The sequence below is a fragment of the Lucilia sericata genome, unplaced genomic scaffold, assembly GCF_015586225.1.
Source record: "Lucilia sericata isolate MDLA Ls3-8-SP2 unplaced genomic scaffold, ASM1558622v1 Contig004849F_arrow, whole genome shotgun sequence".
In the NCBI taxonomy this organism is placed as follows: domain Eukaryota; kingdom Metazoa; phylum Arthropoda; class Insecta; order Diptera; family Calliphoridae; genus Lucilia; species Lucilia sericata.
The window spans coordinates 6,276-22,813 of record NW_023997368.1 but is presented as its reverse complement, the minus strand read 5'-3'; the positions used below and the strand labels follow the sequence as shown (position 1 = coordinate 22,813).

Here is a 16,538-nt window from a genome sequence, read left to right as displayed (position 1 = left end):
ACTATAGTCTATCAGTCCATAGTCTGTACTATAGTCTAGTCTAGTCTGGACTATAGTCTAGTCTATAGTCTGAACTATAGTCTAGTCTATAGTCTGGTATAGTATTTATAGTCCAGATTATAGACTGGACTATGGTCTAGTCTACAGTCTGGACTATGGTCTAGTCTATAGTCAGGACTATAGTGTAGTCTACAGTCTGGACTACAGTCTAGTCTATAGTCTATAGTCTGGACTATAGTCTGGTCTATAGTCTGGTCTATAGTCTGGACTATAGTCTAGTCTATGGTCTGAACTATAGTATGGTCTATAGTCTGGACTATAGTCTAGTCTATAGTCTGGGCTCTAGTCTAGTCTGGACTATAATCTAGTCTATAATCAGGATTATGGTCTATTCTATAGTCTGAACTATAGTCAAGCCTATAATCTGGTCTATGGTCTATTCTATAGTTTGAACTATAGCCTAGTCTATAGTCTTGACTATAGTCTAGTCTATAGTCTGGCCTATAGTCTAGTCTATTGTCTGGACTATAGTCTAGTCTAGAGTCTAGTAAATTTGTGGTAAAATTATAGGGTATCTGTGTAGTCGGTTTTTACCTATATATTTTATATATAAAGATGTTGGTTCCGTTTAATTAAATGAGTAAATAACGGTGTATAATATATTATAATGTAATAATAACTTCAAATGGCAAACGATCACAAATTATGTCACGAATTTTAATTTTTTTGTTTTGCCTAAATTTGATCAAATAAACACGTCTTCAAATGCTCAACTCAGAAATTATTAAAACAAAGATTTTTTTCTAATGATAATTTTATTACTACAAAATTTATTGTTCGTAAAAGTGTTGACAGGTGAATAAACTTTTGGTCATTTTTGGTTTTTTACCATTCTTTTCTTGCGAAACGTGACGTATTTTCACAAAAATCAAAAATTCGTTCATAATACCGAGAAATAAATATGTAGTAATAAAAAAAATACTTTTATTTTGGTTTATTATTATTGCTATTGTTGTTGTAATAAATTCATTCACAATTATTTAAATATTTTAACAATTTATTTCTTTATTATCATCAGTCGTATTTGATTTGTTTTTGTTTCTCTATCACTTCTATTTCTAGTTTAACAAATCACGCAAAATTTTTTTAATTTTTAAATTCTTTTTTTATTTTTTCAACAACAAAAATTAATTTATAACTTAAATCACAATAGGGTTTATAACTAAAAATACATGTCTTTTTGGAAAAAGTTTTTTTAATAATTTCTTCCTTCGGGTTTATGATATGGATGTTCGGATAAATATTGCAAGGTTTTCAATACTGACTCGGGTGTTGGTGGTGGAGTTGGTAAATGAGCACCGATGGGACGGTAACCATTTTCATCAGCTGTATATGAGAGAGCATATTCATGACCATCATCGGCTATGAAAGCAAATCTACCTTCAATGGCTTCACCGTCATGTTCGGCATCGACTTGTTTTAGGAAACCATCTTGTGTGGCTTTGGAACCGTCTCCCAATTCGTAGCTAAAAGTAAAATAATAAATTAATTTTTACTAAAAATAATTTGATGAAATTTGTCATGTACGTCTCCAAAGTCTAAGGACGAACGCTATTGAAAGTGTTTGAAATCGGTCCATTATTTCATCTAGCCTTCATACAATCGAACCCCCGATAGGGCTTTTGTCCTCATAATTATGATAAATGTTCTAGTAATTCAATAAAAAAGTCTAAATATTAATGTTAATTTTCGTAACGATCGGGCCTTATTTGGCCCTAGACCTCATACAAAGTCCCCTTTAGAATATGACATGAATGTACACAATTCCCTAATAAACACTAGTATCACGATGAAATCGGCACAAATAACTTTTATATAAACATAAATCCCACCAATAAATTTTAATTTTTGCCCTAGCTCCCATACAACCGGCGCCCTCATATTTGGACCTTTAGCTCATAACTACTCAAATATACTGCTATCTTTCAAAATTCGGCAAACTACGATTTATATAAGTATAATAACACTGCCAATTTTTGTAATGATCGGGCCATTTGATTATAGGCCCCATACAAAGTCCCCTTCAGAAAAATACTTGAATGTCCACTATATACTTTTAAAAAACACTAGAATTGTGATGAAATTCGGCCACAAATAACTTTTAAACATAAATCTCGCCAATAAATTTTATAAGGATCGGACCAAATTTTGCCCTGGCCTGCATATATGTATATATTCATCTTAAATTATACAGTCAGAATTACTTTTTACTTTCGATTAAGCTATGTATATCCGTCTGTGTGTCCATGTAACACTGTCACCGATACGTACTTTCGCCTTCTCTTGTACGCGGTCGAATAGCTCCAAACTAGACTTCGAAGCTCCGGCCCATACATGGGAGTTGTATTCCATTTTCGGTCGGATATAAGTGGTGTAAATAGTAAGAAGATCAGATGGAGTGAAGTATGTCTTACACCGTTTCAAAAAAACGAGACACTCGAATGCTTCTTTCGACAGTTGGAAAATGTGTTTAGTCCCTCGGACATCGCACTGAATTTTCAGGCCCAGAACATCAAGAGTTGCTGATTCTTTAATATTTACACCACCCATAAATATAAATGGACTAACATTATCAGCCATACGTTTATGTGTTAAAAAACAACATTGAGTCTTGCGGGCGTTAAAATCGACTCTGTTAACACGACCCCTTTCATAGATTTTTATCAAGTAGTGATTAAGCGATTCATTTATATTGCGCCTCATTGCCCCAATCTTTAGAGTGGCCTTGGCCTATAATTGAATGAATAGGAATGACAGATATTGCTGTCATCGGCAAAAGTGTAGATAAAGTTGGAAATTTGACATAGAAGGTCATTTATGAAGATAAGAAATAGGGTTGGTAGGTAGTCAAGTCTATAGACAATCCTATTGACTAATCTGTGTTGGAAATCGGCCCATATTTGACACTCATAACTGCCCTAAAACTATCAATATGGAAATGAAATTCATCAAGTTTTATAGAAAGCAAAAACTTTCCACAAACTTTTAAGATAATCGTTGCATAATTGATTGAAAATCGGACTTCGGAAAATCGGTCCAATACTTGACCTAGACCCCATACAGAATTATGTTCAGTATACTCGTATCTCGACAAAAAGTTGCAAAACCAAGATTATAAATATGACTTTAATGTACACAATTTTATTTAATAACAAGTGAGAATTTTAACACTCTACTCGTATTTTTAATGAGCGTTAAAGTAATTTTCTGAAGCGGACCTTATATAGGTAGAGAGGTTTTGGCTTGTCTGAGACTTACTTATGTGAAATTTCACCGCTATACTAGTATTTTTAAGCCTGAAATGGGCATTATAGTCATTTTCTAAAGAGGCCTTATATGGGGGGTAGGGTCAATTATGGACCGATCCTCAAAAAATTTGGCAGGAAGATTTTTTTTCATATGGAACTTGTTTATGTCGAATTTCATCGTTATACTTGAACTTTTAAAGCCGTTAAAGCTGTTTTTCGGGTGTCCACTTGTATGGGGGCTATCCGAAAATGTGGACCGATATCACCCATTTTCAATACCAAACAAACCTTACCTATAGAGAATATTTGTGGAAAATTTCTATTTGGCAGGGAGATTTTTTTCATATGGAACTTGTTTATGTCGAATTTCATCGTTATATTTGAACTTTTAAAGCCGTTAAAGCTGTTTTTCGGGTGTACACTTGTATGGGGGCTATCCGATAATGTGGACCGATATCACCCATTTTCAATACCAAACAAACCTTACCTATAGAGAATATTTGTGGAAAATTTCTATCTCATTTCGTTCGGTTTCTATCGTGTTTTCAACAGACAGACAGACAGAGGGCGGATACGTCTAGATCGTCTTAGAGTTTAATAAGGACCCAGAATAATTATACTTTTGTGGGTCTATGACCAATATTTCGATGTGTTACAAACGGAATGACAAAATCAATATACCCCCATCTTTTTTGATAGTATATCTGAAACAAGGTAAAATTTAACTTAAATGCTTTATTATGAACACTAAATCACATTTTATTTTTATAGCTGGTATAGGTCGGTCTCGCCCGACTATAACTTCTTACTTGTATTATATTCTAGTTCAATTATTTTAACACCAAAATCACATTCCATAAATATAATATCACAACTTTGAATAATTTCACGGAATCTAGGTTTTCATAAACGATAAACTTTGGCATCTGTTGAATATCCTTCTAACCTATACTCTGAGCTTTCGTGGCATTTATTCGAAAGCTTTTCTTTATATATGGCGTATTTTCTTAATTCTTCATAAACTTTTCATAAGCATTTCCTATAGAATTATTTTATATTTGGTTCCCAAAGTTATCGGAAATACGTAGCTTATCAATTTCATTAGGGTACAAAATTGTATACACCCTGCAGTTCGACAAAGAGTCAATGGATCCGAAAAAGACAGTGATTTCCAATAAAGTCTAACCACTTGGTTGACTCTAATTCGTCTAATTCTAATTCGTAAACGAGGGTGAAGATAATCGTCACTTTAGTGTTCCCTTTGTAAGCGAAAGAGGGGGCACTTGTTAAAATAGCTAGTCACCTGGACAGTCGGTGGCTAGGTGTAACCTTATGTGGTAGGTTAAATAGGGAGTTCGGGACTGTCCGACCGAACTGCTGGGTAGCACTTCTCAGTAAGTAAATGGTAGACAAATATGATATATGGGTACTTTATAAGTATAACTCCAAAAATTATGTTTCATATTTATTAAACTTTTTTTTTAAGTTTTAACTTGTGAGAAATTTGAAGATTGATACTTTTGTTTTATTTTTAAGCCAGCAACATAGTCATATTTAATTTTTAATTAATATTTTTACAATGTTTGTCCATGTCTTAATCGAAACGAGTCTCAAATTGTATTTTTCACACACTTTTTCCAATGTTGATTGCATTTTTTTATCTATTATACTTTTTAAATGTAAACCGTTTCCGTACTTATCACAAATATTTGTTAAGGTGAATACGTAAGTAGTTATTTTATTAAAATGCTTACTGGTAATGAAATTTGCCATCAAATTCCACCATGGCTTCATTTGAAATTAATTCGACTTCTTTGGCATAAGCAGCGGCAGCGAATAAACACAATATAGCGATCACTTTCATTTTTATAAAAATATTTCAAAATTATATTCTTTTATATTTCTTTATTAATTTAACATGCAATTGAAATGCAATATATTTTAATTAAATACAAATTTTATCTCTTTCCTAACAAATTAAATCTCCAAAACTCAAATTAACGAATGACAAGATTTTAACTAAATATCAGGCTTTTATACATTTTTGTTTCTAAATTTAACAAAAACACAATAAAAAACAACAAATTCTAGCTAAAAATAACAACAACCACATAAAAAAATTCCTGAACCAAAGTTGAAAAAAAAAAAAATATTTTATAGAATTAATATAAATAAAATAAGAAAAAAAATCTATAAAGTTATAAAATATTGAACTTGTTTTGATATTTGGTTTCAACAACAACTCTCATCTCAAACTTATTTGGCAACTTACTAGTAATTTTTCACAAATACCAATACAACTTAAAGCTACAAAAACAAAGCTTTAAAGCTGCAGTATTGTATTTGTACTTCAAAGTTCTAGATTTTAATTGGATCGTTTCTAAAATGCTGTGACGTCTTGTGTCTATGTTTCGTTCTGCTCTACAAATTGGGTGTGAATTTTGACACAATCATAAAATAAACACTGACGTATCTTGACCAACTGCCATTCTTATCAGTCAGTCAGATCTCATAATGATTGTTTTTTTTTTATCAGCGGCAGCATCATCATCATTAACATTATCATTAAAATCATAATTATTTTTATAGAAACGTTTCCCAAATATTTAAAATCAAGTTTATTTTTATTCGATTTAGTTTCAAGTATTTAGAAAGAGTTAGGAGTTGAAAAAAAGTTGCTTTCAAACCACATTTTTTGTATACATTAGATTTCGTCTGTATTCATTTAATTTACATAAATTTTAGTCTTTTATTAAAACTTTTTCTATTTTTCTAAATTTGTTTTCGCTTTTAGGTTTGTGTGTCAGTTTTAGATGGGGGGAATCAACAACAATAGCAACATGAATCTAAATCTAAATTATTTTGGCAAATATTAATTTACCACTCAACGCTGCGCTCGATATTAGCGCTATTTTCAGTTCAGTTTAAGCTCAAATTCTTGTTTTTTTTTTTATTTTGCTGAATTTTTGGCATAATTTATTCTGACTTAAGGTTGATATTATTAACAGAGTATCTATAATTGGACGTAAATCATTTTTATTTCATATTGCAAATCGTTTTGCAAATTTATTTAAATTATATAATGAAAAGTTTGTGGGAGATAGACTAGCGAAAGAATAGAAGAAAGCAAGACTAGTTTTGAATATTCTAACTCTTTATAAGTTAAAATCTTTATGTTTATTTTGGTCACTGTCATTTGTTATTTATTTTGTTGTAGACTGGATTTTGAAATTTGTATACAATCATTTGTTAGTATTTTTATTGTATATGATCGAATGGAATTCCTTTATGAGCCAGTTTTCAACCGGGATTCAGGTTTATATTTAGTTTTAGAAAACTAGAAAGTTTTTTGATAATTTCAGTAGCAGATTTGTTTAAAAGACAAAACAAAACATAAAAAGGTAATGTATTTAATGCGGTGACTTTATAAATACTATACAATGTACAAACTACAAACAAACCAAGTACGATTTCGGCTAAGATCAACCAAGTTTGCTGAATGTCATGGCAGCGATGATGGAAAATTATTTTTTAAATGAAAGACGAATACATACACTGTCTGGATGTAATCCTTAATGCGAAATTAATATGGAAGAGAGAGAATGATTCTAAAATAGAAGAGAGTACTATCAAGTAAGTCGATCCGATACCTGAAATTAAAATTTTAGACAAGTTTGAAACATTGATCCCCAATAGGAGGTTATGGTTAAGTGGAATATAATATAGAGCAAATCCCTGCAGCTGGGACATAAAAAACGATCTGGGGATCTATATTGAATATTGTCTATAGTCTAGTCTAGTAGTCTAGTAGTCTAGTCTAGTCTAGTCTAGTCTAGTCTAGTCTAGTCTAGTCTAGTCTAGTCTAGTCTAGTCTAGTCTAGTCTAGTCTAGTCTAGTCTAGTCTAGTCTAGTCTAGTCTAGTCTAGTCTAGTCTAGTCTAGTCTAGTCTAGTCTAGTCTAGTCTAGTCTAGTCTAGTCTAGTCTAGTCTAGTCTAGTCTAGTCTAGTCTAGTCTAGTCTAGTCTAGTCTAGTCTAGTCTATAGTCTAGTCTAGTCTATAGTCAGTCTAGTCTAGTCTAGTCTAGTCTAGTCTAGTCTAGTCTATAGTCTAGTCTATGGTCTAGTCTATAGTCTAGTCTATAGTTCGAGTCTATAGTCTAGTCTATAGTCTAGTCAATAGTCTAGTCTATAGTCTAGTCTATAGTCTAGTCCTATAGTCTAGTCTATAGTCTAGTCTATAGTCTAGTCTATAGCTAGTCTATAGTCTAGTCTATAGTCTAGCCTATAGTCTAGCCTATAGGATAGTCTAGTCTATAGTCTAGTCTATAGTCTAGTCTATAGTCTAGTCTATAGTCTAGTCTATAGTCTAGTCTATAGTCTAGTCTATAGTCTAGTCTATAGTCTAGTCTATAGTCTAGTCTATAGTCTAGTCTATAGTCTAGTCTATAGTCTAGTCTATAGTCTAGTCTATAGTCTAGTCTATAGTCTAGTCTATAGTCTAGTCTATAGTCTAGTCTATAGTCTAGTCTATAGTCTAGTCTAGTCTATAGTCTATAGTCTATAGTCTATAGTCTATAGTCTATAGTCTATAGTCTATAGTCTATAGTCTAGTCTAGTCTATAGTCTATAGTCTATAGTCTATTGTCTATAGTCTATAGTCTATAGTCTATAGTCTATAGTCTATAGTCTATAGTCTATAGTCTATAGTCTATAGTATATAGTCTATAGTCTATAGTCTATAGTCTATAGTCTGTAGTCTATAGTCTAGTCTAGTCTATAGTCTAGTCTATAGTCTAGTCTATAGTCTAGTCTATAGTCTAGTCTATAGTCTAGTCTATAGTCTAGCCTATAGTCTAGTCTATAGTCTAGTCTAGTCTATAGTCTAGTCTATAGTCTAGTGTAGTCTATAGTCTAGTCTATAGTCTAGTCTATAGTCTAGTCTATAGTCTAGTCTATAGTCTAGTCTATAGTCTAGTCTATAGTCTAGTCTATAGTCTAGTCTATAGTCTAGTCTATAGTCTAGTCTATAGTCTAGTCTATAGTCTAGTCTATAGTCTAGTCTATAGTCTAGTCTATAGTCTAGTCTATAGTCTAGTCTATAGTCTAGTCTATAGTCTAGTCTATAGTCTAGTCTATAGTCTAGTCTATAGTCTAGTCTATAGTCTAGTCTAAAGTCTAGTCTATAGTCTAGTCTATAGTCTAGTCTATAGTCTAGTCTATAGTCTAGTCTATAGTCTAGTCTATAGTCTAGTCTATAGTCTAGTCTATAGTCTAGTCTATAGTCTAGTCTATAGTCTAGTCTATAGTCTAGTCTATAGTCTAGTCTATAGTCTAGTCTATAGTCTAGTCTATAGTCTAGTCTATAGTCTAGTCTATAGTCTAGTCTATAGTCTAGTCTATAGTCTAGTCTATAGTCTAGTCTATAGTCTAGTCTATAGTCTAGTCTATAGTCTAGTCTATAGTCTAGTCTATAGTCTAGTCTATAGTCTAGTCTATAGTCTAGTCTATAGTCTAGTCTATAGTCTCGTCTATAGTCTAGTCTATAGTCTATAGTCCTATAGTCTATGTCTATAGTCTCTAGTCTATAGTCTAGTCTATAGTCTATAGTCTATAGTCATAGTCTATAGTCTATAGTCTATAGTCTAGTCTATAGTTCTAGTCTATAGTCTAGTCTATAGTCTAGTCTATAGTCTAGTCTATAGTCTAGTCTAGTTAGTCTATAGTCTAGTCTATAGTCTAGTCTAGTCTAGTCTATAGTCTAGTCTATAGTCTAGTCTATAGTCTAGTCTATAGTCTAGTCTATAGTCTAGTCTATAGTCTAGTCTATAGTCTAGTCTAAGTCTAGTCTATAGTCTAGTCTATAGGTCTAGTCTATAGTCTAGTCTATAGTCTAGTCTATAGTCTAGTCTATAGTCTAGTCTATAGTCTAGTCTATAGTCTAGTCTATAGTCCAGTCTATAGTCTAGTCTATAGTCTAGTCTATAGTCTAGTCTATAGTCTAGTCTATAGTCTAGTCTATAGTCTAGTCTATAGTCTAGTCTATAGTCTAGTCTATAGTCTAGTCTATCTAGTCTATAGTCTAGTCTATAGTCTAGTCTATAGTCTAGTCTATAGTCTAGTCTATAGTCTAGTCTATAGTCTAGTCTATAGTCTAGTCTATAGTCTAGTCTATAGTCTAGTCTGTAGTCTAGTCTATAGTCTAGTCTATAGTCTAGTCTATAGTCTAGTCTATAGTCTAGTCTATAGTCTAGTCTATAGTCTAGTCTATAGTCTAGTCTATAGTCTAGTCTATAGTCTAGTCTATAGTCTAGTCTATAGTCTAGTCTATAGTCTAGTCTATAGTCTAGTCTATAGTCTAGTCTATAGTCTAGTCTATAGTCTAGTCTATAGTCTAGTCTATAGTCTAGATAGTCTAGTCTATAGTCTAGTCTATAGTCTAGTCTATAGTCTAGTCTATAGTCTAGTCTATAGTCTAGTCTATAGTCTAGTCTATAGTCTAGTCTATAGTCTAGTCTATAGTCTAGTCTATAGTCTAGTCTTAGTCTAGTCTATAGTCTAGTCTATAGTCTAGTCTATAGTCTAGTCTATAGTCTAGTCTATAGTCTAGTCTATAGTCTAGTCTATAGTCTAGTCTATAGTCTAGTCTATAGTCTAGTCTATAGTCTAGGCTATAGTCTAGTCTATAGTCTAGTCTATAGTCTAGTCTATAGTCTAGTCTATAGTCTTAGTCTATAGTCTAGTCTATAGTCTAGTCTATAGTCTAGTCTATAGTCTAGTCTATAGTCTAGTCTATAGTCTAGTCTATAGTCTAGTCTATAGTCTAGTCATAGTCTAGTCTATAGTCTAGTCTATAGTCTATTCTATAGTCTAAGTCTATAGTCTAGTCTATAGTCTAGTCTATAGTCTAGTCTATAGTCTAGTCTATAGTCTATCTAGTCTATAGTCTAGTCTATAGTCTAGTCTATAGTCTAGTCTATAGTCTAGTCTAGTCTAGTCTAGTCTAGTCTATAGTCTAGTCTATAGTCTAGTTATAGTCTAGTCTATAGTCTAGTCTATAGTCTAGTTTATAGTCTAGTCTATAGTCTAGTCTATAGTCTAGTCTATAGTCTAGTCTAGTCTATAGTCTAGTCTATAGTCTAGTCTATAGTCTAGTCTATAGTCTACTCTAGTTCATAGTCTACTCTAGTTCATAGTCTACTCTAGTTCATAGTCTACTCTATAGTATAATCTAGTCTATTGTCTGTTTTATTGTGTGGTCTATAGTATTGTCTCGTATATTCTGGAATATTGTCTTGACTTTGAGGTGGATTATATTCGAGTCTATAGTTTCCACTATAGTCTGGACTATAGGTTTTTGTTTCATTTCCTTAATATAAATAATTTGTTTAATAAAACGACATTATTTTTAGTTTTTTGTAAAGAATCTTTTATTCTTTATTTGCATTCTTATACATTTATTTACACATACATCATGGTTTTTTTACTCATAATAAAATGGATAAACATTTAACAAATAAATTTATTTATCATTTAATTGTATAATGTTTTTTTGTTCTGTTTTATAATTAATATGTTATTAATTAAAAAAAAGTAATAATATGTTCATATTTACATACATCATCAATGTTGAAAGTTGATTTTGTTCAATTTATTTTATTTCAAAATTCTTGAAGGATACAAAACTATTTAAGAGAGAGGGAGAAATTGTGCAAACTCTCTTACAAAATTTTGTAGCAACAAAAGCAGTGATATCACATGAAACCGAAATGGCAAAGTTTCGGCGACTAACAAAAAAATAGGTGAGAAAAAGCTAAAATAAAAGAAGGTGAGGAGAGTACGAAGGATAAATTACATTGATTTGCCAAGAAGAGAGCAAGAAGTGATGAGAAAGTAAAACGGAAACGGAAATTAATATGAGCCTTGTTATTGTTGTGTGGAAAAAGTGTTATGTAGGCAAATGTATGTATGTATGTTGGTGAAGTGATATAAGAGAGAAGGATTTATTGAAGAGTGATTTGCGTTAATGAATTAGAGAGCAGTGTTTAAATAGAAGTGAGTTTGAAAAGAGTTTTTGTTTTGAGTGAAAACTCTTTAAAATTTGGTTTTTATATGGCTCATTCAGTCAGTGTTGTATGCTTTTTTTTTAGTTGTGTGTAATTAAACTCACTTTTCATTTAAAGAAATTGCATTCGAAGAAGAGAAACTTTTAGAAAAGAAAAGGATTTAGAAGACAGCAGAAGTTTGTTGGTGATAAGTTTAAGTGTAAAAATAGTATTTATGCTTATTTTATATACAATTTATATTTGTTTTTGTTTTTATGTTATATTACTCTTGCTGTGGTTCTGCAAAACATTTCTTCTTTGCTTTTTGTTTGTGTTAAACAAATATCTGGAATTTGTTTCTATTTCTTTTCTTCTCTATTCATTGATCATTTAAGGCTCCTTTTTTTGCTTTGTAAATGTAGTAATTTGGGAATCGTGTTTTTTTTTTCATGTTCAGGTTTTGTTTCTTATATCATTTGATTTTGGTTTATATGCTGTTAGGGCGCTTAACGACGTTTGGAAGGAGGCAAACTTAACAAGTAGTCCAAAGCCTTTTGAATTGCTGGTGGGATTGGTGGTGGTGTGGGCAAATGATCTCCTTGAGGTTGGAAACCATTTTCATCATCAGCTGCATAATTTAAGGTAATTAAATTGCCTTCAGGTGAAGTGTAGGAGACAGAACCTCGAGCTACAATCACATCACTAGTATCGGGAGATGTGGCCTTTTTCAAGGTACCAGTCTCTTCGCCTTTAATGCCATTGGCAGTTTCGTAACTGTAAAGAGAAATAAAGGGAAACAGTTTCAATAAATGTTTTTGAAAGTCTGGTTTGGAGTGTAATCATCGAAAAATCTGAACATATGTTCGAAAATTCATAAAATTGTGGAACTGATTTATTTTCCCATGAAATTTTGCTAACATAACAAGTATGTAGATTTTAAGTTCATTTAACTTTGATGCTTACTTTGTTATTCTTTTTTTTTCTACGAAACAAATTTTCCTACAAATCTATAACAATATAAACCAGATATGTGTATATATAATAGATTTAAAGATGTCTCCAACTATTGTTTATCTTATTTATTAATTTATGTACGTCACATCAAAATAGTATCTTAACTGATGAATAATATTTGTTTATTCGAACATATTTCATGTCCAACATATGTTGTTTACCTTATCAAATCAATGATGATTTTATTGAACCTTAGATTAAAACAAATAAAAAAGTTATTTATGTTATTGCTTCAAAATAAAATATATACGCTTTAAAATTGTGTCATAAATAAGCTAGAGAAATAGGAAATCTAGTATATGATCTATAAAGAAATTATATCAAGGATTTTTGAAAAACACATCAAAATTGAAACGGTAACGCACGCCCACACACATTTGAATACAAAAAAAAATATTAAAAATTATGGAAAAAAGTTCTCCACTAAAACCCGATTTACGTCAATTCATTAATAAATTTGGAAAAAAACAACAATTTTAAATGTTTAACATTAAGAATTTAATTTAGTATAGAACATAATTTATTTATATATAACTTTTTTAAGACAAACCAGTCTGCTAACGTGAATAAATGTGAATTTAAATATTATTTTTATTAATTTTTATATATAATAAAAATTCCATTTTAATTGTAGCAAATATGTATTTGGGTAATATCCATTTTTAGTTAAATTTAGAAAATTTAACATAAACACATTATTTAGAATCTTTGTTATATATTTATGTCAAATTAAATATTTAAAAATTTTTTTTTTCTAAATTTCACACACTTAACAAGTGATTATAAAACCATAAACTATATTTAGTCTAATGAGTTTTAGCATAAAACATGACATGAACATTTATTTTATAAATTATGAAGTGAGAATGATAGTAACGACTTGACTTAACCCTACATTTACATATTTTTAGGAATTTTTGACATTAATTTTTTCAAACAGTTTCTATCTTAAATGATTTCTACAAAATGAGTCAGAATTTAGTCCATACAATAGACTTGAATATAGTGCAGACTATAAACTGAGACTAGAGTCTCGATTATATGATATAATCCTGACAATACACTGACTACAGACTATAGATTACAAATCAAACTATAGACTAGAGTCTCGTTTATATACTATAATCCAGGCTACAGATTATATTGCAGGTTACAGACCATACTACTATAGACAAGACTATAGACTATAGACAAGACTGTAGACCATAGATCAGACTATAGACAATAGTCAAGACTATAGTCCAGACCATATAGTAGCATATAGGGGAAAGAGATTGTCAAAGACCTCAGTCCCCTGTCAAAAACCTAACTGGTGAGAATGTATTAGTAGAAGCACAAAAATAAGCACAGTTGTTCAAAAGGTACTGAATAATTAATGTATTTCTGATACGTTATCTTTCGTATGTTATTACTGGGATTTTATATACTAGTGAATGAAAATATTAGTTAATTAATTTTTTTCAGAAGATATTTCATTTTAAAACATATTATAAACACGTCTTTTTGTTATTTTTTTCTGCACTAATCGAAAAAGAAAAAAAGTATGTGAAATACTTTTTTCATTTTCAATACTAAAATTTACAACTTTTCTTTTTTCAGTTTTAATTAAAATGAAATGCCAAAGAATAAAAAATATTTTTTTTTCGTTTGTAAAATATAAATTATTTTCGGGATTTTAAACACAATAAAAGTGTCGCAAAAAATAATAAATATTAAGTTTAATTGATAAGAAAAACTATTAAGTGCTAATATTCTCGCAATTTCGCGAAGAAAATTTGAAGTTTTGTGAGTGCGTTTAGTTCTCTCAAGTGTGTTTTATTCTCTCAGAACTCGTCTGTGTGAAGAGAATAACAAATTTGTTTGACAACCCCTTCAGTTTCGCCTATATCCCTACTATATGGTCCAGACTATAATCAAGACTATAGAATATCGTTTAGACTATTATCAAGGCTTTATAATATAATGAAGGCTGTAGACTATAGTCCATAGTCAAGACTATTGACTGTAGTCCAGACTATTGACTATTGTTCAGATCATAGACTGTAGCCCAGACTATAGTATAGTTCAGACTATACACTATAGTCCAGACTATTGACTATATATCAAGCTATAGACTATAATCTAGGTTATATACTTAAGTGCCAACTATACACTATATTCCAGTCTATAGGCTGTAATCCAGGATATAGACTATAGTCCAGGCTATAGACTATAATCAAGACCATAGACTATATTCCAGACTATAGACTATAGTCCAGACTATAGACCATAGTCCCAACTATAGACCATAGTTCCAACTATAAACTATAATCCAGACTATAGACTATATACTATAGTAACTACTATTGACTATAGTCCAGACTATAGAACTGACTTTAGACTATAGTCAAGACTGTATTCAAGACTATAGACTATAGTCAAGACTGTATTCAAGACTATAGACTATAGTCTAGACTATAGACTATAGTCCAGACTATAGACTAAAGTCCAAACTATAGACCATAGTCCCAACTATAAACTACAGTGCAGACTATAGACTATAGTCCAGACTATAGCCTATAGTCCAGACTATAGCTATAGTCCAGACTATAGGCTATAGCCCTGACTATAGACTATAGTCCAGACTATAGACCATAGTCCCAACTATAAACTATAGTCCAGACTATAGACTATAGTCCAGACTATAGGCTATAGTCCAGACTATAGGCTATAGTCCAGACTATAGGCTATAGTCCAGACTATAAGCTATAGTCCAGACTATAGGCTATAGTCCAGACTATGGGGTATAGTCCAGACTATAGGCTATAGTCCAGACTATAGGCTATAGTCCAGACTATAGGCTATAGTCCAGACTATAGGCTAAATCACGTAAATTTCCAACTTTTCTACGCTGATACAGGATCACGCCCGAGAACATGTATCTTATGTCACAAGAACTTATGTTTTCTCCTCTCAACAGGATTATCAACATCGGATGCAACGGTGCTGAAGCAAGGTCGAGGCAACATATACCTTGCATCTATTTACCTGCCTTTCGATTCTCCGACCCTACCACCAACGTCGGATCTGATGAAACTGGTTGAAGAGGCACAAAGGAAAAATAAGAAAATTGTAATAGGTTGTGATGCCAACTCGCATCATGTAGCTTGGGGTAGTACAAACACCAATCGCAGGGGACAAGCCCTCATGGATTTCTTTAATACTAAAGACTTGATAACATTGAACTTAGGTAATAAAGCTACCTTCGTCAATAGAATCAGAGAAGAAGTATTAGATATAACTATATGTTCAGAAGAGCTTATAAACGAAATTCAGGATTGGAGAGTTTCGGACGAGCACTCCTTTTCTGATCATCGGTACATAAGATTCAAAATACTAAGGCCACCACCAAAGCCGATAAAGTTTCGGAATAAGTCTAAAACTAATTGGACAATGTTCGGGGCCTTACTAAAGAACCGTTTAGGTCAGGACACTTTTCAATGTCGAAATAAAGAGGATATAGATGCCAAAGTGGAAACGTTCACAAGTGCCCTGGTTGAATCGTTCGAGGACAGCTGCCCTCTGCGAGAGCGGAGATCTGCCCAGGAAAAACCCTGGGTAACTGGGGAGATCCGGAACCTTGGGAAGACTCTTCGCAAACTATTTAACCGGGCACGGCGTAAAAAGACCGCAGTATACTGGGATGAGTATCGTAATAAACTTGGTGAATATAAGAAAATCGTTCGAAGAGCCAAACGAGACTCCTGGAAACTTTTCTGTGAACAGGTAGATAGCGTAAATGAGGTATCGAAGATAAAAAAAATTCCTATCCAAAACTCATGTCCAACCGGAATCTATGATCGATGACACGGGCAGGAGGCTTGAGGATATGGAGGAGACAATGAAACTCCTAATGGATTCTCATTTCCCACCCGGTATATCGAATAACATAGATGAACCGATATTGGAGGAAGGGGAGGGTAACACGGAAATAGTTATTACAACTGACATGGTTAAAGGGGCAATCAAGAGCTTTGCTCCCTATAAAGCTGCAGGGCCGGATGGAATTTTCCCGGCACTTTTGCAGATGGAGGCGGGACTGGTTTCCGTACATCTGTCACAGATATTCACTGCATGCTTAAAATTGGCATATACCCCAGTTAAATGGCAGGATGCAAGGGTAATATTTATACCCA

General features: G+C 32.1%; 2 protein-coding genes across 2 annotated transcripts; both read right to left on the bottom strand.

Annotated features, from left to right (window-relative positions):
- Positions 1-1,141: 1,141 nt before the first annotated feature.
- Positions 1,142-5,311, bottom strand: LOC119615312 (endocuticle structural glycoprotein SgAbd-3-like). The gene is made up of 2 exons (XM_037971380.1): positions 5,063-5,311; positions 1,142-1,526 (listed from the first exon to the last, which is right to left on the bottom strand). Exons 1-2 carry the CDS (start codon positions 5,170-5,172, stop codon positions 1,256-1,258), a joined length of 381 nt encoding a protein of 126 aa, XP_037827308.1. The 5' UTR covers positions 5,173-5,311; the 3' UTR covers positions 1,142-1,255.
- A 6,132-nt stretch (positions 5,312-11,443) lies between these two features.
- LOC119615311 (endocuticle structural glycoprotein ABD-4-like) lies at positions 11,444-12,172 on the bottom strand (the record flags this gene model as incomplete). The annotated part of the gene is made up of 1 exon (XM_037971379.1): positions 11,444-12,172. A coding segment is annotated over one exon (317 nt), but the record flags the coding sequence as incomplete, so codon positions are not given.
- Between the last annotated feature and the right edge of the window lie 4,366 nt (positions 12,173-16,538).

Excerpts from the sequence above, each read along its gene's own strand:
- LOC119615312 (XM_037971380.1), bottom strand. The coding sequence starts at position 5,172 with ATGAAAGTGATCGCTATATTGTGTTTATTCGCTGCCGCTGCTTATGCC. Across the intron at positions 1,527-5,062 it reads GATGGCAAATTTCATTACCA|CTACGAATTGGGAGACGGTT; the intron begins GTAAGCATTTTA and ends TTTTACTTTTAG.